We start from the raw sequence: 20,164 nt of genomic DNA, 5'->3' as shown, positions 1-20,164 counted from the left end.
GTCTGGCAGTGGAACCATGAGCTGGCCTTGGACCCGTATGATGGTCCAGAGCCATGAAGTGCAACCTACGCTGGAGATACAAAAGAGGATGAAATGTGAAAACGGTGATAAAACATGACAATTGTTTATTATACACAATGCACAGAGCAAACTAAATGCCATCCGGTCAGGGTTTACATCTGCTTTTGAACAGTTTCCCACCACGTACGAGTAAGCTGAAAACTCTCCTCATTTTCCTTACACAATTTCTGACCCGGACAACCCGTCCTCTTCTCAATACACGTGTATCTGTTATCAATGGCCCTTTGTCATCTGGTGCTGAACTAGGTTGTCTTTGCGATTGTAACTCTTCCCGCACTCCAAACATGAAAAGGGGCGTTCTCCTGTGTGAGTTCTCCTGTGTGTAAGAAAGTGCAGGCGCTTTATGAAACCTTTCCCGCACTCTTCACATGTAAACGGCTTCACGCTACTGTGCAGTTTTAGATGGTCATTAAGGCTTTGTTTGAATGAGCAACATTTGCCGCATTCAGAACAAGTAAAAGGCTTCTGACCGGCATGAACTCTTTGGTGCGTAACAAGGTCTTCCTTCTGTTTGAAGGATTTCCCGCACTCTGAGCATGAATACCTCTGACCTATTTGTTGTACAATATGCTCAGATGTTGACTTTTCACACTCTGAGCATGAATACCTCTGACCTTTTTGTTCAGATGTTGACTTTTCACACTCTGAACTTGAAAGCAGACCCTCAACTGTACAGCTGTCCTGGTGCCTGAGAAGTTGTTGTTGTAATATGAAACCTTTCCCGCACTTTTCACAGGCAAACGGCTTCTCGCCGGTGTGGCATTTCATGTGGTAGTCGAGGCTTCCTTTCTGTGAGTAACATTTACCACATTCAGAACACGAAAATGGTTTCTCGCCCATGTGGCCTTTCATATGCTTTTTGAGGGCTCCTTTCTGAGTGAAACGTTTCCCACACTCTGTGCAGGAAAACGGCCTCTCACCGGTGTGGACTTTCATATGGACCTTAAGGATGGTTTTAGATGAGAAACGTCTGTTACATAGAGAGCAAGGAAAGGGATTCTCACCGGTGTGAACTCTCAGGTGGTTGACCAGGTCTGAATTCCATAGGAAGGATTTCTCACACTCCGAGCACTGGAAGACCTTCTTTCCCGTGTGGCATCTCATATGAACACAAAGTTCTTTCTTTGTTGTAAAAGATTTCCCGCACTCCGAGCACGACAATGAATTATCTGATGCATGAAGTTTCTTGTGCCGGCTAAGGCTGATGCTATATTTAAAGCGTTTTCCGCACTGCAAACAGGAAAACGGTTGCCCGCTCGCGTGTGATTGCCGGTGTTTGTTTAGAACGCCTCTGGTTCTATATTCCTTCCCACAATCAAAACACTTAAATGGCGTTTCTCCAGTGTGAAGTCGCTCGTGTTCGACCAGCCTCTCTTTTCCTCTAAAACTCTCCCTGCAGACCGTACAGGAAAAAGGTTTCTCACCAGTGTGCAGTCGCTCGTGTTCCACCAGCTGCCTTTTCTCTCCGAAACCTTTGCCGCACACTGTACAGGAGAAAGGTCTTTCACCAGTGTGCACTTGCTCATGTTTGATGAGCCGCCTCTTCTCTGTAAAACTTTTCCCGCACCCCGTACATGAAAAAGGCCTCTCACCGGTGTGAGTTTTGGCATGTGTCAGAAGGTCCAATTTCTGTGCATAAGATTTCCCGCAGTCTGAACATATATAGGGCCGCTCTCCGGTGTGCACCATGAGATGTCTCACAAGTCTGTGCCTAAAGCTGAAAGGTTTGTCACATTGGGGACACGGAAATATCTTCTCCCCTGTACTTGTCACAGTGGGAGATATTCCAGGAGAACATTGTTTGCTAGTAGAGCGATCCATCGATCTGTTCTCATGGTGAAGTCTGGGATGTTTCATTTCAAAATCAGGATCTACTCCTGGAGGATGTTGGGCGAAGTCGTTATCACCTGTTTTACAGCCTGGAGATGAAGTACGATGACCGTCCGGGTCCTTCAAGATATGACGTCCATCTGTTGGTGATAAATGTTTTATTAATATTCAAGGTTTTCACTTTTCAGGTTTTACAGAGTCATGCATCCCGTCTCCTGGATCCTGACTCCACTGCCTTGGCCTTCAAGATTCAGCTCTATCCAGGTTCTCCTCCTTCCCCACCTAAAGCATGGACAAGTCACTCCCATACCTAAAAAGCCCTCAGTGGACCCCACCAACCTGAACAACTTAAGATCCATCTCGCTGCTACTGCTAGACCTCTTTGTGGTCTTTGATACTGTTGGCCACCCGCTCCTTCTCCTATAGACTCCACTGCCTTGGCCTTCAAGATTCAGCTCTATCCTGGTTCTCCTCCTTCCCCACCTAAAGCATGCACAAATCACTCTCATACCTAAAAAGCCCTCACTGGAACCCACCAACCTGAACAACTTAAGACCCATCTTGCTGCTCCCGTTCACCTCTAACCTTTTAGAATGCTTAGTCTACAGCCATCTTAGTTCCTACCTCACTGAAAACTTTCTTGACCCGTTTTGTTCTGGCTTTTGCTTACTCCTCAGAAACTTCCTACTGAAACTCACTAATGACTTGCTAACTGCTAAAACCAATGGCCACTACTCCATACGTTTTCTGCTAGACCTCTTTGTGGTCTTTGATACTATTGACCACCCGCTCCTTCTATAGACTCCACTGCCTTGGCCTCCAAGATTCAGCTCTATCCTGGTTCTCCTCCTTCCCCCCCCCTAAAGCATGCACAAATCACTCTCATACCTAAAAAGCCCTCACTGAACCCCACCAACCTGAACAACTTAAGACCCATCTCGCTGCTCCCGTTCGCCTCTAAACTTTCAGAATGTTTAGTCTACAACTGTCTTAGTTCCTACCTCACTGAAAACAACCTTTTTGACCCCTTACGGTCTGGCTTTTGCTTGCTTCACAGAAACTGTCCTACTGAATTTCACTAATGATTTGCTAACTGCTAAAACCAATGGCCACTACTCCATACGTTTTCTGCTAGACCTCTTTGTGGTCTTTGATACTGTTGACCACCCACTCCTTCTCCTATAGACTCCATTGCGTGGCCTCCAAGATTCAGCTCTATCCTGGTTCTTCTCCTTCCCCTCCTAAAGCATTCACAAATCACTCTCATACCTAAAAAGCCCTCACTGGACCCCACCAACCTGGACAACTTAAGACCCATCTCGCTGCTACTGCTAGACCTCTTTGTGGTTTTTGATACTGTTTACCACCCGCTCCTTCTCCTATAGACTCCACTGCATTGGCCTCCAAGATTCAGCTCTATCCTGGTTCTCCTCCTTGCCCTCCTAAAGCATGCACAAATCACTCTCATACCTAAAAAAGCACTCACTGGACAACACCAACCTGAACAACGCAAGACTCATCTCGCTGCTCCCTTTCGCCTCTAAACTTTTAAAACGTTTAGTCTACAACCGTCTTAGTTCCTACCTCACTGAAAACACCCTTCTTGACCCCTTACGGTCTGGCTTTTGCTTACTCCACAGAAACTGTCCTACTGAAACTCACTAATAATTTACTAACTGCTAAAGCCAATGGCCACTACTCTGTACTCATCCCAACCAATGGCCACTACTCCATACTAATCCCAACCAATAGTCACTACTCTGTACTCATCCCAACCAATGGCCACTACTCCGTACTCATCCCAACCAATGGCCACTACTCCATACTCATCCCAACCAATGGCCACTACTCCGTACTCATCCCAACCAATGGCCACTACTCCGTACTCATCCCAACCAATGGCCACTACTCCGTACTCATCCCAACTAATGGCCACTACTCTGTACTCATCCCAACCAATGCCCACTACTCCGTACTCATCCCAACCAATGCCCACTACTCCGTACTCATCTCAACCAATGCCCACTACTCCGTACTCATCTCAACCAATGCCCACTACTCCGTACTCATCCCAACCAAAGGTCACTACTCCATACTCTTACTACTAGACCTCTTTGTGGTCTTTGATATGTTGACCACCCGCTACTTCTCCTATAGACTCCACTGCCTTGGCCTCCAAGATTCAGCTCTATCCTGGTTCTCCTCCTTCCCCCCCTAAAGCATGCACAAATCGCTCTCATACCTAAAAAGCCCTCACTGGACAACACCAACCTGAACAACTTAAGACCCATCTCACTGCTCCCGTTCGCCTCTAAACTTTTAGAACGTTTAGTCTACAACCGTCTTAGTTCCTACCTCACTGAAAACAACCTTCTTGACCCCTTACAGTCTGGCTTTTGCTTACTCCACAGAAACAGTCCTACTGAAATTCACTGATGATTTACTAACTGCTAAAACCAATGGCCACTACTCCATACTCTTACTGCTAGTCCTCTTTGTGGTCTTTGATACTGTTGACCACCTGCTCCTTCTCCTATAGACTCCACTGCCTTGGCCTCATGCTCTCCCCCAAGACTTTTCAATCAAGATCACTAATGCAACTATCAGTCCCTCCCCTCACGCCAGGGCACTAGGTGTAATCCTAGACTCTAATATGTCCTTTCAGCCCCAAAATCCAATCGCTGTCAAAAGCTTTTAGATGTCCTCTCTGTAACATCTCTAAAATTCGCCCCTTTTTAACTATTGAAACCACCAATCTACTCACTCCGGGTTATCTCTCATCTCAACTACGGCAACCCCCTTCTCGTAGGTCTACCTCTCCGTAGGCTACCTCTCCTCAGTCTATCATGAATGCTGCTGTCAAGATATCTATTTTACCAACCGCTCAGTGTCCACCACCCCTCTCTGCCAATCCCTCCACTGGCCTCCATTCGGTGTCCTCCACCTCTCTCTGTGAATCCCTCCACTGGCCTCCATTCAGTGTCCTCCACCCCTCTCTGTGAATCCCTCCACTGGCCTCCATTCAGTGTCCTCCACCCCTCTCTGCCAATCCCTCCACTGGTCTCCATTCGGTATCCTCCACCTCTCTCTCTGTGAATCCCTCCACTGGCCTCCATTCAGTGTCCTCCACCCCTCTCTGTGAATCCCTCCACTGGCCTCCATTCAGTGTCCTCCATCCCTCTCTGCGAATCTCTCTACTGGCCTCCATTCAGTGTCCTCCACTCCTCTCTGCCAATCCCTACACTGGCCTCCATTCAGTGTCCTCCACTCCTCTCTGCCAATCCCTCCACTAGCTTCCACTTGCCCAGCGAATTAAATTCAAAATACTAACAACAACATACAAAGCCATTCACAACTCTGCCCCCAAGCTACATCACCAGTCTCGTCTTCAGGTATCATCCAAACTGCCCTGTCCACTCCTCTCATGACCTCCTGCTCTCAAGCTCCCTTGTCTCTTCCTTCCATGCTCGTCTTCAAGACATTGCCAGAGCCTCAACCATCTTCTGGAACTCTCTACCTCAGTCTGTCCGGCTATCCCCTACTCTGGTTGCCTTTTGGCGATCCCTGAAAACTCATCTCTTCCGGCAAGCTTATCACACCTCCAATGGAACATTTATCACTTCCATCAGTTCATCCCCCACAGTTATAACCTTTTGTACCACTTGCCCCGCCCTATTAGATTGTAAGCTCTTATGAGCAGAGCCCTCTTGAACCTCTTGTTTTACTGTATTGTAACTGTATTGTCTCTCTTTATGTTGTGAAGTGCAGCACAAACTGTTGGCGCCATATAAATCCTGTATAATAATAATGTTGGTATGTATCGCTTTCCATTCGAAAATCTTTTATCTAATAAAAGTCAAATAAAATATGGCCTATCGCTGCCCTCAGTGTTTATTACATACCTGTGCTGACATGTAGAGAACATTCCTCTTTTTCTACCATCATTTTTTCCTCCGTAATCGGTTGATCACCCATCATCATTTCTTCTTTAAACTCAACTTTCATATCCCTCTGTTTTTCATCCTAAGTGAAAAAAAATTGGCAAAACATAAAATACAAAAGGACAAATAACATTGTATGGTTCTAGATACCAATCACCTACCTGATGATGGTGAGGGACGGTGTGACCTTCCTGTGTGGAATCCTGGGAATACAGAGGATAGGGACATCTCTCTGATGGGTTCCCATTACTGGATCCATCTACCTGATGATGGTGAGGGATGATGTGACCTTCCTGTGTGGAATCCCAGGAATATAGAGAATGGGGACATCTCTCTGGTGGATTCCTATTACTGGATCCATCTACCTGATGACGGTGAGGGATGGTGTGACCTTCCTGTGTGGAATCCAAGGAATACAGAGGACGGGGACATCTCTCTGGAGGGTTCCCATGACTGGATCCATCTACCTGATGATGGTGAGGGATGGTGTGATCTTCCTGTGTGGAATCCTGGGAATACAGAGGACGAAGACATCTCTCTGGTGGCTTCCCATTACTGGATCCATCTACCTGATGATGGTGAGGGATGGTGTGATCTTCCTGTGTGGATTCCCAGGAATACAGAGAATGGGGACATCTCTCTGGTGGGTTCCTATTACTGGATCCATCTACCTGATGACGGTGAGAGATGGTGTGACCTTCCTGTGTGGAATCCAAGGAATACAGAGGACGGCGACATCTCTCATTTCTCTGGTGGGTTCCCATGACTGGATCCATCTACCTGATGATGGTGAGGGATGGTGTGATCTTCCTGTGTGGAATCCTGGGAATACAGAGGACGAAGACATCTCTCTGGTGGCTTCCCATTACTGGATCCATCTACCTGATGATGGTGAGGGATGGTGTGATCTTCCTGTGTGGAATCCCGGGAATACAGAGAACGGGGACATCTCTCTGGTGGCTTCCCATTACTGGATCCATCTACCTGATGATGGTGAGGGATGATGTGACCTTCCTGTGTGGAATCCCGGGAATACAGAGGACAGGGACATCTCTCTGGTGGGTTACCATTACTGGATCCATCTACATAATGATGGTGAGGGATGGTGTGACCTTCCTGTGTGGAATCCCGGGAATACAGAGGACGAGAACATCTCTCTGGTGGGTTCCCATGACTGGATCCATCTGTAGGAAACACACACACTGACTGAATCCATTGTTTCTATGTGTTTATCAGATGATGGGGGATCTAGGTGGACCCTCCGTACTGCTCTCTCCTTTCCAATAAAGTCTCCTCTTACCCGGTGATGTGAGGGGCGGCTGATTGTCCATCATGACATGTAAAGATTCCTCCTCTTTAATAGGCACCATCATTTCTCCCTCTTTCATGGACTGTTCTCCCCTCACATACCTCTCTTCTTCTTCTGCTTTGACCTCAACTTTTTTATCAATCAAGTCTGCACCCTAATTCCACAGAATGACAAAACTACCACCAATCACCACATAAAAATACAATTTCATAAAATGTTAAAAGGTTTCTCTTCAATTTCATCTACCTGATGATGGTGAGGGATGGTGTGATCTTCCTGTGTGGAATCCCAGGAATACAGAGGACGGGGACATCTCTCTGGTGGGTTCCCATGACTGGATCCATCTACCTGATGACGGTGAGGGATGGTGTGATCTTCCTGTGTGGAATCCCGGGAATACAGAGAACGGGGACATCTCTCTGGTGGCTTCCCATTACTGGATCCATCTACCTGATGATGGTGAGGGATGACGTGACCTTCCTGTGTGGAATCCCGGGAATACAGAGGACAGGGACATCTCTCTGGTGGGTTACCATTACTGGATCCATCTACATAATGATGGTGAGGGATGGTGTGACCTTCCTGTGTGGAATCCCGGGAATACAGAGGACGAGAACATCTCTCTGGTGGGTTCCCATGACTGGATCCATCTGTAGGAAACACACACACTGACTGAATCCATTGTTTCTATGTGTTTATCAGATGATGGGGGATCTAGGTGGACCCTCCGTACTGCTCTCTCCTTTCCAATAAAGTCTCCTCTTACCCGGTGATGTGAGGGGCGGCTGATTGTCCATCATGACATGTAAAGATTCCTCCTCTTTAATAGGCACCATCATTTCTCCCTCTTTCATGGACTGTTCTCCCCTCACATACCTCTCTTCTTCTTCTGCTTTGACCTCAACTTTTTTATCAATCAAGTCTGCACCCTAATTCCACAGAATGACAAAACTACCACCAATCACCACATAAAAATACAATTTCATAAAATGTTAAAAGGTTTCTCTTCAATTTCATCTACCTGATGATGGTGAGGGATGGTGTGATCTTCCTGTGTGGAATCCCAGGAATACAGAGGACGGGGACATCTCTCTGGTGGGTTCCCATGACTGGATCCATCTACCTGATGACGGTGAGGGATGGTGTGATCTTCCTGTGTGGAATCCCGGGAATACAGAGGACGAGGACATCGCTCTGGTGGGTTCCTGGTATAAGGTGGCTTCATCATATCTTTTTGTTTTTCTGAAGACTCCCCCATCACTTCATACGCCTCATCCTCCTCTTTATACTCTTCATTAACAAGAATGTTATCATCCCCGAGGTTTCCACTTTCGAAAGATACATCCTTGTAGAGATCCTTGTGTCCTTCTGAGAACTCTTCCATGACACCAATGTTATTCACTTCCTCTTTTATTTCTTCCTTTATAATAAAACTACTCCTGTTTCCACTCTAAATATACAAAAATTAAATTATTAACCATGTGACGCCCACCTATTGATAGTCGCCTCATCCTATACCTCTCAGCACCACTTACCTCTTCCATGATTTGTGATATCTTCTCCTAATGACTTCTAGAATATTTTTGTTGCGTCTCTCAGGTGTCGTAGAGTGGGGTGAAGGCTCCGTTATGGAGGATTATGAGTGCGATCTAAAGATGGGCAGTAAAGTGAGAAGTCTGGAGGTGGATAAGGGTGCAACCACCGAGGTCATCACTGGACTACTCACCAGCAACTTCTTTCTTGTTTGGGGGCAGCCATTACTCTGCCCCAGAAATACCCCGCCCACTTCCACTATATGACCTCAGTGTGGTGCCAGGATCCAACATGTCCACCAGGGGCAGCAGGCATACCAATTCACATGGTGTCATGTTGTCATGTCATGTGACCTCACAAGTTAGTGGCCATTTTCTTGTAGCCAGTTTGTGATTGCCTCCTCTCTTTCCCTGTTCTTTAATCTTCCACTGTGCAATCTCTTTTCTTCTCCTCCCGTAGTTTTAAGGATCGGTTGATTAAAAAGTAGAACTAAGGGCTTAATTTTTGTTTTTTCATTTTGGATAGCGGAAGGGAGGGTTATAACCCATCTTTTTTTTTGCTATCTGTATCCAATAGGGGAGATTTCCTTTCACTTCCTGTATCATCAAAACAAGAAGTGAGAGGAAATCCCTCCAATGTCAGGGAATCCTGAGGTGTCAACAGGGTCACCAAAACTAGTGTCCTCATTGGAATATTTCACCTTGATTACGGTTCTCATGTCAACCTAGAACATGGGATTTTCTTTCACTTTCAATGATAATGGTAAACAGGACAAACAGAGAGGGTGAATTTCTCTACTGGGGGCACAGACAACAATACATTTACCTCTTTGCCTTGTTCCAGTGCTGGATTCTTCCCTCTATACAAACTTCCACCCTATCCATTCCCAGTGGGTCCATGTACCTGTTGCATGACCAATATGTCAGTACATTGGACCCCCCTGTGCACCTAAAAATTGTATCATGCTTTCCCTATGACTCACTGATTCTACTTACATTACTGCTTCCAGTATCTCCTCTGCACTCCTAGCATGCTCCTGTGTTTGTCTCAGAAGACTCCTTGTGTGCCTGACCTACTCTTCACTCCGAGAGACTGCTTGTGTCCCTGACCTACTTTTCACTCCGAGAGACTCCTTGTGTGCCTGACCTACTTTTCACTCCGAGAGACTCCTTGTGTCCCTGACCTACTTTTCACTCCGAGAGACTCCTTGTGTGCCTGACCTACTCTTCACTCCAAGAGACTCCTTGTGTCCCTGACCTACTCTTCACTCCGAGAGACTCCTTGTGTGCCTGACCTACTCTTCACTCCCAGAGACTCCTTGTGTGCCTGACCTACTCTTCACTCCCAGAGACTCCTTGTGTCCCTGACCTACTCTTCAGTCCCAGAGACTCCGTGTGTGCCTGACCTACTCTTCACTCCGAGAGACTCCTTGTGTCCCTGACCTACTCTTCACTCCGACAGACTCCTTGTGTGCCTGACCTACTCCTCACTCCGACAGACTCCTTGTGTGCCTGACCTACTCTTCACTCTGAGAGGCTCCTTGTGTCCCTGACCTATTCTTCACTCTGACAGACTCCTTGTGTGCCTGACCTATTCTTCACTCCGAGAGACTCCTTGTGTCCCTGACCTACTCTTCACTCCCAGAGACTCCTTGTGTTCCTGACCTACTCTTCACTCCCAGAGACTCCTTGTGTGCCTGACCTACTCTTCACTCCGAGAGACTCCTTGTGTGCCTGACCTACTCTTCACTTCGAGAGACTCCCTGTGTGCCTGACCTACTCTTCACTCCCAGAGACTCTTTGTGTGCCTGACCTACTCTTCACTTCGAGAGACTCCCTGTGTGCCTGACCTACTCTTCACTCCCAGAGACTCCTTGTGTGCCTGACCTACTTTTCACTCCGAGAGACTCCTTGTGTGCCTGACCTACTCTTCACTCCGAGAGACTCCTTGTGTCCCTGACCTACTTTTCACTCCGAGAGACTCCTTGTGTGCCTGACCTACTCTTCACTCCAAGAGACTCCTTGTGTCCCTGACCTACTCTTCACTCTGAGAGACTCCTTGTGTCCCTGACCTACTCTTCACTCCGACAGACTCCTTGTGTGCCTGACCTATTCTTCACTCCGAGAGACTCCTTGTGTCCCTGACCTACTCTTCACTCCGACAGACTCCTTGTGTGCCTGACCTACTCTTCACTCTGACAGACTCCTTGTGTCCCTGACCTACTCTTCACTCCGACAGACTCCTTGTGTGCCTGACCTATTCTTCACTCCGAGAGACTCCTTGTGTCCCTGACCTACTCTTCACTCCGACAGACTCCTTGTGTGCCTGACCTACTCTTCACTCTGACAGACTCCTTGTGTCCCTGACCTACTCTTCACTCCGACAGACTCCTTGTGTCCCTGACCTACTCTTCACTCCGACAGACTCCTTGTGTCCCTGACCTACTCTTCACTCCGACAGACTCCTTGTGTCCCTGACCTACTCTTCACTCCGAGAGACTCCTTGTGTGCCTGACCTACTCTTCACTCCAAGAGACTCCTTGTGTCCCTGACCTACTCTTCACTCCGACAGGCTCCTTGTGTGCCTGACCTACTCTTCACTCCGAGAGACTTCTTGTGTGCCTGACCTACTCTTCACTCTGAGAGGCTCCTTGTGTCCCTGACCTACTCTTCACTCCGAGAGACTCCTTGTGTGCCTGACCTACTCTTCACTCCGAGAGACTCCTTGTGTCCCTGACCTACTCTTCACTCCGACAGACTCCTTGTGTGCCTGACCTACTCTTCACTCCGAGAGACTCCTTGTGTCCCTGACCTACTCTTCAGTCCCAGAGACTCCGTGTGTGCCTGACCTACTCTTCACTCCGAGAGACTCCTTGTGTCCGTGACCTACTCTTCACTCTGAGAGACTCCTTGTGTCCCTGACCTACTCTTCACTCCGAGAGACTCCTTGTGTCCCTGACCTACTCTTCACTCCGACAGACTCCTTGTGTGCCTGACCTACTCCTCACTCCGACAGACTCCTTGTGTGCCTGACCTACTCTTCACTCTGAGAGGCTCCTTGTGTCCCTGACCTACTCTTCACTCTGACAGACTCCTTGTGTGCCTGACCTATTCTTCACTCCGAGAGACTCCTTGTGTCCCTGACCTACTCTTCACTCCCAGAGACTCCTTGTGTTCCTGACCTACTCTTCACTCCCAGAGACTCCTTGTGTGCCTGACCTACTCTTCACTCCGAGAGACTCCTTGTGTGCCTGACCTACTCTTCACTTCGAGAGACTCCCTGTGTGCCTGACCTACTCTTCACTCCCAGAGACTCCTTGTGTGCCTGACCTACTCTTCACTTCGAGAGACTCCCTGTGTGCCTGACCTACTCTTCACTCCCAGAGACTCCTTGTGTGCCTGACCGACTTTTCACTCCGAGAGACTCCTTGTGTGCCTGACCTACTCTTCACTCCGAGAGACTCCTTGTGTCCCTGACCTACTTTTCACTCCGAGAGACTCCTTGTGTGCCTGACCTACTCTTCACTCCAAGAGACTCCTTGTGTCCCTGACCTACTCTTCACTCTGAGAGACTCCTTGTGTCCCTGACCTACTCTTCACTCCGACAGACTCCTTGTGTGCCTGACCTATTCTTCACTCCGAGAGACTCCTTCTGTCCCTGACCTACTCTTCACTCTGACAGACTCCTTGTGTGCCTGACCTACTCTTCACTCTGACAGACTCCTTGTGTCCCTGACCTACTCTTCACTCCGACAGACTCCTTGTGTCCCTGACCTACTCTTCACTCCAAGAGACTCCTTGTGTCCCTGACCTACTCTTCACTCCGACAGACTCCTTGTGTCCCTGACCTACTCTTCACTCCAACAGGCTCCTTGTGTGCTTGACCTACTCTTCACTCCGAGAGACTTCTTGTGTGCCTGACCTACTCTTCACTCTGAGAGGCTCCTTGTGTCCCTGACCTACTCTTCACTCCGAGAGACTCCTTGTGTCCCTGACCTACTCTTCACTCCGACAGACTCCTTGTGTGCCTGACCTACTCTTCACTCCGAGAGACTCCTTGTGTCCCTGACCTACTGTTCACTCCGACAGACTCCTTCTGTGCCTGACCTTCTCTTTACTCCCAGAGACTCCTTGTGTGCCCGACCTACTCTTCACTCCCAGAGACTCCTTGTATCCCTGACCTACTCTTCACTCCGAGAGACTCCTTGTGTGCCTGACCTACTCTTCACTCCCAGAGACTCCTTGTATCCCTGACCTACTCTTCACTCTGAGAGACTCCTTGTGTGCCTGACCTACTCTTCTCTCCAAGAGACACCTTGTGTTCCTGACCTACTCTTCACTCCCAGAGACTCCTTGTCTGCCTGACCTACTCTTCACTCCGAGAGACTCCTTGTGTTCCTGGCCTACTCTTCACTCCCAGAAACTCCTTGTGTGCCTGACCTACTCTTCCCTCCGAGAGACTCCTTGTGTGCCTGACCTACTCTTCACTCCGAGAGACTCCTTGTGTGCCTGACCTTCTCTTCACTCCCAGAGACTCCTTGTGTACCTGACCTACTCTTCACTCCCAGAGACTCCTTGTGTCCCTGACAAAGATATACAACTTTTCCCTTTCATAAATCAGTGACAAAATAATAAACAAAATAAAATAAAATAAGAATAATCAAACATACAAAGTAAAATAAAAGTGAAAAAAAGTCCAAAATGTCAAAATATCCCAAATGTAAAATAGAGAAAAATGATCCTAAAATAATATCCAAAATTCAAAATAATATCCAAAATTCAAAAATAATCCCCACAGGTGTAAATAATTTTCTTTCAAAAGCTCCTTCTCAATCCCCGCAACTCCTGATGACAGTACACCTCAAAAAGAAAAAACTCAACATAGTGTCATACCTTTTAAATAATAAATCACACGTGCCACTCACTGTGCAGCATGCAAATTCTATGTCTGTGTATACTCAGTACAAGAGTATCAGAACACATGCATATATTATAGTGGATAAATATACTCTCACAAAAAAGTGTCCTAAGCCCAAAGTGTAAAACAACTCCAAAAAAGACACTGCAAGTGTGTATCGCCACACCCTGTATACATCGGTGATCAGTGAAACGACACTCTCCAACACATATACTGATGGGTAATTACCCTATATACGAAATATCAAGGCATAACACCACTCAAGGTTATATATCTCCTCATCACGATCTCATCCAATATAAGGGTTTTTCTTCTATTATCCTCAAGTAAATCCACAATCCCAGATACTGTATAAATATCCTCTTTTATTTGGTAACTCACATACACATTTCAGTGCAAACAGCTCCTCCTCACAGGGAATCCAAGTGTAGACAGAATCAGGGAAACATTGGCCACATGTTCCCACTTCCAAGATGGCAGCGATCGCACTTCCGGTCAGCGTCGATACGTCTGACGTCACGTGTCACTGACGCGTTTCGTCACTTCCTATGACTTTTTCAGAAGCCTTGTGTCCCTGACCTACTCTTCACTCTGAGAGACTCCTTGTGTCCCTGACCTACTCTTCAGTCCCAGAGACTCCTTGTGTGCCTGACCTACTCTTCTCTCCAAGAGACACCTTGTGTTCCTGACCTACTCTTCACTCCCAGAGACTCCTTGTCTGCCTGACCTACTTTTCACTCCGAGAGACTCCTTGTGTGCCTGACCTACTCTTCACTCCGAGAGACTCCTTGTGTGCCTGACCTACTCTTCACTCCCAGAGACTCCTTGTGTCCCTGACCTACTCTTCACTCCGAGAGACTCCTTGTGTGCCTGACCTACTCTTCACTCCCAGAGACTCCTTGTGTCCCTGACCTACTCTTCACTCCCAGAGACTCCTTGTGTCCCTGACCTACTCTTCACTCCCAGAGACTCCTTGTGTCCCTGACCTACTCTTCACTCCCAGAGACTCCTTGTGTCCCTGACCTACGCTTCACTCCGAGAGACTCCTTGTGTGCCTGACCTACTCTTCACTCCCAGAGACTCCTTGTGTCCCTGACCTACTCTTCACTCCCAGAGACTCCTTGTGTGCCTGACCTACTCTTCACTCCCATAGACTCCTTGTGTGCCTGACCTACTCTTCACTCCCAGAGACTCCTTGTGTGCCTGACCTACTCTTCACTTCGAGAGACTCCCTGTGTGCCTGTCCACAGCACCTGGGAAACCCCCTTGTCTGGAGTGTTCTAACGGGGGTGGGGATTAGAGTATTTTTCTTACTTCTCTTCACATTCTTTTGTAAACCTGCAGCTGCAACTTTCCACTTCTATAGCCACAGTGAGTTTTCATCGACTCTTGTACAGCTGTCAACTTTGTCAACGTCTCCGCTATTGAAAAACTGGCCTGGACGCTTGAAACTCTTCCTCAGTTCCTGTGGGTTTTGGCAATCAGTGGACCCATTCTCACTTCCAGACCCATTCGTTCCCATACAACTGCTAGAATGTTTGAATTTTCCACCATGAGACCATTTTGTTTCTAGTAGTACCCAAAGCCTCTTCTAAATTGGTCCTGCATTTTCAGGGGTTGCCGAAAGGCAGACAGCGTAGAAGATAGCCAGATTGGGGTGGGGACTTGCAGAAGATGGGAGAAACTCTGGAGCAATCATGGAGGGAAGCATAAGAGGTGGAGGGTTCCACCTCTTGAAAAGGGATGATACAGTTGTGACCAAAATTATTCAACCCCCACTGAAATTGAGTGTTTTGGCCAGTTTGACATTGCTTTTGATCATTCAGTCATCTTGCTTACATTTACATTAAAGAGGCACTTGTAGGTCAGACAAATATAACATAACAGTTATAATGAAATAACCACAAATGTCTTTTCTGTGCTCACAGCATTATCAGTTTTATTCAACCCCCAAGTGACATTCAATCTTAGTACTTAGTACAGCATCCTTTTACAGTTATAACAGCTTTTAAACGTGAAGCATAGCTTGACACAAGTGTCTTGCAGCGATCTACGGGTATCTTCGCCCATTCTTCATGGGCAAAGGCCTCCAGTTCAGTCACATTCTTAGGCTTGCGCACTGCAACTGCTTTCTTTAAGTCCCACCAGAGGTTCTCAATCGGATTTAAGTCTGGTGACTGCGATGGCCACTCCAAAATGTTCCAGCCTTTCCTCTGCAACCATGCTCTAGTGGACTTGGAGGTATGCTTGGGATCATTGTCCTGTTGAAAGGTCCAACGTCTCCCAAGCCTCAGGTGTGTGACGGACTGCATCACGTTTCCATCCAATATCTCCTGGTACTGAAGAGAATTCATGGTACCTTGCACACGCTGAAGCTTCCCTGTACCTGCAGAAGCAAAACAGCCCCAAAGCATGATTGACCCTCCACCATGCTTCACAGTAGGCAAGGTGTTCTTTTCATCATAGGCCTTGTTCTTCCTCCTCCAAACATAGCGTTGATCCATGGGCCCAAACAGTTCTAATTTTGTTTCATCAGTCCACAGAACACTATCCCACAACTTTTGTGGTTTGTCCACATGGCTTTTGGCATACTGCAGTCGACTCTTCTTATTCTTTGGAGACAGCAAGGGGGTACGCCTGGGAGTTCTGGCACGGAGGCCTTCATTACGCAGTGTGCGTCTTATTGTCTGGGCTGAAACTTCTGTACCCACATCTGACAAATCTTTTCTCAGTTCCTCAGCAGTCACACGGGGACTTCTCTCCACTCTACGCTTCAGGTAGCGCACAGCAGTCGAAGTCAGCATCTTCTTTCTGCCACGACCAGGTAGCGTTTCAACAGTGCCCTTTGCCTTGAATTTGCGAATGATGCTTCCTAAGGTGTCTCTTGGTATGTTTAACATCTTTGCAATCTTCTTATAGCCATTGCCCTTCCTGTGAAGAGAAATCACCTCTTCTCTTGTCTTCCTGGACCATTCTCTTGCCTTCACCATGTTTGTAACCACACCAGTAAATGTCTAGAAGGAGCTGAGTATCACAGTCATTTTAAAGCTGCCTAATTGGTGCTTATTATGCTTGATTGCTGCTCGGTGACATCCACAGGTGTTTTCAATACCTGATGGAAAGCACCTGTATGAACCTCTGTTCTTCAGAGTGGTAGTCTTTAAGGGGTTGAATAATTGTGGCAATGAAGAAACCACATAAGAACCATTTACTACTGTATTACATAAACAATTGATGTCATTTTAGTTGCATTTGGGTAGTTACAACGTCCTTGTAGGATTTGATTCTGAATACAATTCCAAATGTACACTATAGTCCCTAAACCCCTTTACAGCATTGGGGGTTGAATAATTTTGGTCACAACTGTATGTGCCTTGAGCAGCTGATCATCAGTGTCCCTTGTCCTTTGTAGCAGAGTCCCATCATCCAGTGGTAGGAAAGGTTTAGCCCAGAACAACCCTATAAAAGAAAAGGAGGAAGACACATCTTTCCAGTGGTGGAAGAAACCTTTACTTTCTTCATGAGCTCTAGCTGCCACTGCCAGGCTGGGACAAGATGTAGGCAGAAGAGGAACCTGCCTTGTGCTCTCAAGGAGGAAATGCGGCACAAAAAATTCAGCTGTCATTTATAGCTCATGGGGAAGGTACATACTTTGGACTTTTTTGCCTTGTGTGTTAAAAGACCATGTCCTGAAAATGTCTGCTGCCATCTGAAAACTCTGGGTTGCTCCCCCTCAACTCCTACGACACTACTGTATGTCATGGGAGTAACCACAGTGGCCAGCAGGGAAGACACTATCCAACAACCACCAACTGAAATCTGAACACAGGACTGGTTGACAGGTTGTCTTCAGAAACAGGCATGTGCCTAGATGATAGATGAATATCTCAAATGATTTCTCATGTCTCAGGCACACTTTTGTTTTTCTTATATTCGATGGAAAACATCTTTCTAGAGGAAACATTCCAGATGTGTGTAGTCAGAAGATACAAAATAAACCCTCTTTCAGGGTTCCTCATACTAATATCATTACCATCTCTGAACCCCACCATGCTGTGTTACGTTCTCCAACATCTCCTCTAACCTTTGGTTAGAACAGGTGACAACCTGGGAGTGAAATACCTCAACTCCTCTCTCCCCCATCATGCACAACAACCCCCAGCCTATCTCATCCCTAGAAGCTTCACAGCCCCCATATTTTTTTTCACCCACTGACCACCAACATCGGGGTGTTCTTCTCCCCAATGACTGGAAATAGTGAGGCATTCTTTCTCATATTGACAACCGATACTAAGGCATCCTTCCTCCTGTTGACCACCTACACCAGAACATTATTTCCTCCGCTAATACTGGGGCATTTTTTCCCCCCCGGCTGACCACTGATGCTTGGGCATTTTGTTTTGCCTTATCTTTTGGTTGAAGACAATGAACTACGAGTGCTGGACCATGTTTCACATTACCAAATCTGGATGAACTGCAGCATATGTGTGTAGTGGCCTGGTGCTCAAACGTTGGTCCTTTGATTTTTAAAGTGGACCCCAGCATTAGGTAAAGAGACCATTGATTTGTAAAGTATCTCTTAAAGTCATAAAGTCTAGTGGTTTCATTGTGAACCTGGCATGAACTTTGGGTCCCTGCTCCAGCTGGATCAGCCGAGTTCGATGGGTTCGAATTCAGGTACTGGCTGGGTAGAGAGTCCGTCCAAACTCTGTATAAGATTTGGAAGTGAAGGATATGTCCCAAAAGCCACACACCAAGCATTCCAATACATTAGAGCAGTAGTAGCAGTGTCAGGCTATCTAAGTCTTAGCCATGCCTCCACCCACAGTGCTTAGGCATGGAGTACCGGTGGGAAATGCATTGGGAGGAGTGGCTAGGACGGAGATAGACTGAGGATGCTACTACCGCTCTGATTTATTGGATTGTTTGGTTTTCAGAGCTTGGGACACATCCTTCACTTCTAGATCTTGTTATTTAATTCTACATGCCCCTAGTCTCCTATAGCATGACTTCAGTCTTGACCAACCCCCCCGAAGGATAATCTCTGACCATTTCCTCCAGCAAGTTCTCAATCTGTGACATTTTTCTGTAGCATTACATATAATAAATACTATATGTGGCCCATAGGAGAAATTGGGATGACAAGCACTGGTGTGGCATCTTCCATGAGTAGGCACAGGTTCAATTTAACCATGACACTCCTGTCAAAGCAATGTGGTCACCCTCGCCATTTGCTAATTGCTCCCCTCAGGGTATTCCAAACCTAGCAATGTCCATGCCTGTAACAAGTACACCTAGCAGTGTCTACGTGGCCATGCCAACATATATTGAACAGACATGGTCCACCGTCATCATTATTAGGCAGCCGGTTTGGAGCAGTGAAGTGCTGCCAACAATGGAGATGCAAAAACAGGATGAAATGTGAAAACATTACTAAGTCAGGGTTTCTCAACCAGGGTTCCTCCAGAGGTTGCTAGGGGTTCCTTGAACAATGAGGAACCCCCTCCCTCCTAGATTGTAAGCTCGAAAGAGCAGGGCCCTCGATCCCCTCATGTTTTGCATTGTATTGGTATTGTTCTGTCACATGTTCTGTCTCCCTTTGTAATGTACAACGCTGAGCGAACTATTGGCGCTTTATAAATACTGTATAATAATAATAATAATAATGAGCAATATCTGCCTCTCAGATAAGTTCCCACTGACACCATTGATCTTTTTAGCTATCTGTAAGGGGGTAATTCTTCCCTATGACCACAAATGTAAGGAGCATTCTTCCTCAACCAGGGTTCCTCGAGAGGTTGCTATGCGATCCTTGAGCAATTTCTGCATCTCAGATAAGTTCCCACTGACACCATCGATCCTCTTAGCTATCTGTAAGGGGGTAATTCTTCCCAGTGACTACAAGTGTAAGGAGCATTGTTCCTCAACCAGAGTTCCATGGAACCCTGGGGGTTCCTCGAGAGGTTGCTAGGCGTTCCTTGAGCAATTTCTGCCTCTCAGATAAGTTCCCACTGACACCATTGATCCTCTTAGCTGTCTGTAAGGGGGTAATTCTTCCCAATGACTACAAGTGTGAGGAGCATTCTTCATCAACCAGAGTTCCATGGAACCCTGGGGGTTCCTCGAGAGGTTGCTAGGGGATCCTTGAGAAATTTCTGTCTCTCAGATAAGTTCCCACTGACACCTTTGATCTTTTTAGATATCTGTAAGGGGGTAATCCTTCCCTATGACCACAAGTGTAAGGGGCATTCTTCCTCAACCAGAGCTCCATGGAACCCTAGGGTTCCTCAAGAGGTTGCTAGGGGATCCTTGAGCAATTTCTGTCTCTCAGTTAAGTTCACACTGACACCTTTGATCCTTTTAGCTATCTATAAGGGGGTAATTATAGATAGCTCAAGAGGATGCTAGGGGATCCTTGAGCAAATTATGCATCTTAGATAGGTTCCCACTGACACCTTTGCTCTTTTTAGCTATCTGTAAGGGGGTAATTCTTCCCAATGACTACAAGTGTAGGAGCATTCCTCCTCAACCAGAGTTCCATGGAGCCCTGGGG

General features: G+C 47.0%; 3 protein-coding genes across 3 annotated transcripts; all 3 read right to left on the bottom strand.

Moving 5' to 3' along the window:
• Positions 1-108: 108 nt before the first annotated feature.
• Positions 109-6,106, bottom strand: LOC149453224 (uncharacterized). The gene is made up of 2 exons (XM_089688395.1): positions 5,814-6,106; positions 109-2,051 (listed from the first exon to the last, which is right to left on the bottom strand). The coding sequence occupies exons 1-2, from the start codon at positions 5,914-5,916 to the stop codon at positions 295-297; spliced, it is 1,860 nt and encodes a 619-aa protein (XP_089544521.1). The 5' UTR covers positions 5,917-6,106; the 3' UTR covers positions 109-294.
• A 541-nt stretch (positions 6,107-6,647) lies between these two features.
• Positions 6,648-7,997, bottom strand: LOC149453223 (uncharacterized). Its single transcript, XM_089688610.1, has 3 exons — positions 7,965-7,997; positions 7,408-7,848; positions 6,648-7,315 (listed from the first exon to the last, which is right to left on the bottom strand). Exons 1-3 carry the CDS (start codon positions 7,995-7,997, stop codon positions 7,085-7,087), a joined length of 705 nt encoding a protein of 234 aa, XP_089544736.1. The 3' UTR covers positions 6,648-7,084.
• LOC149453222 (uncharacterized) lies at positions 7,707-9,481 on the bottom strand. Its single transcript, XM_089688559.1, has 2 exons — positions 8,697-9,481; positions 7,707-8,611 (listed from the first exon to the last, which is right to left on the bottom strand). Exons 1-2 carry the CDS (start codon positions 8,703-8,705, stop codon positions 8,144-8,146), a joined length of 477 nt encoding a protein of 158 aa, XP_089544685.1. The 5' UTR covers positions 8,706-9,481; the 3' UTR covers positions 7,707-8,143.
• Positions 9,482-20,164: the final 10,683 nt, after the last annotated feature.

Source organism: Staurois parvus, unplaced genomic scaffold (assembly GCF_062004578.1).
Source record: "Staurois parvus isolate SC_StPar_1 unplaced genomic scaffold, SC_StPar_1.0 ptg000449l, whole genome shotgun sequence".
Lineage (NCBI taxonomy): Eukaryota > Metazoa > Chordata > Amphibia > Anura > Ranidae > Staurois > Staurois parvus.
Note: the sequence above shows the minus strand (reverse complement) of the source record. Positions and strands in the feature narration are given on the sequence as shown.

What these genes read in the sequence shown, in the direction of transcription:
- LOC149453224 (XM_089688395.1), bottom strand. Translation starts at nt 5,916, where the DNA reads ATGAAAGTTGAGTTTAAAGAAGAAATGATGATGGGTGATCAACCGATT. An exon ending in TTCTCTACATGTCAGCACAG is followed by an intron (nt 2,052 to 5,813) that starts GTATGTAATAAA and finishes TATCACCAACAG; the next exon opens with ATGGACGTCATATCTTGAAG.
- LOC149453223 (XM_089688610.1), bottom strand. Translation starts at nt 7,997, where the DNA reads ATGGTGCCTATTAAAGAGGAGGAATCTTTACAT. An exon ending in AAGAGGAGGAATCTTTACAT is followed by an intron (nt 7,849 to 7,964) that starts GTCATGATGGAC and finishes ATAAACACATAG; the next exon opens with AAACAATGGATTCAGTCAGT. An exon ending in CCATCCCTCACCATCATCAG is followed by an intron (nt 7,316 to 7,407) that starts GTAGATGAAATT and finishes CTGTGGAATTAG; the next exon opens with GGTGCAGACTTGATTGATAA.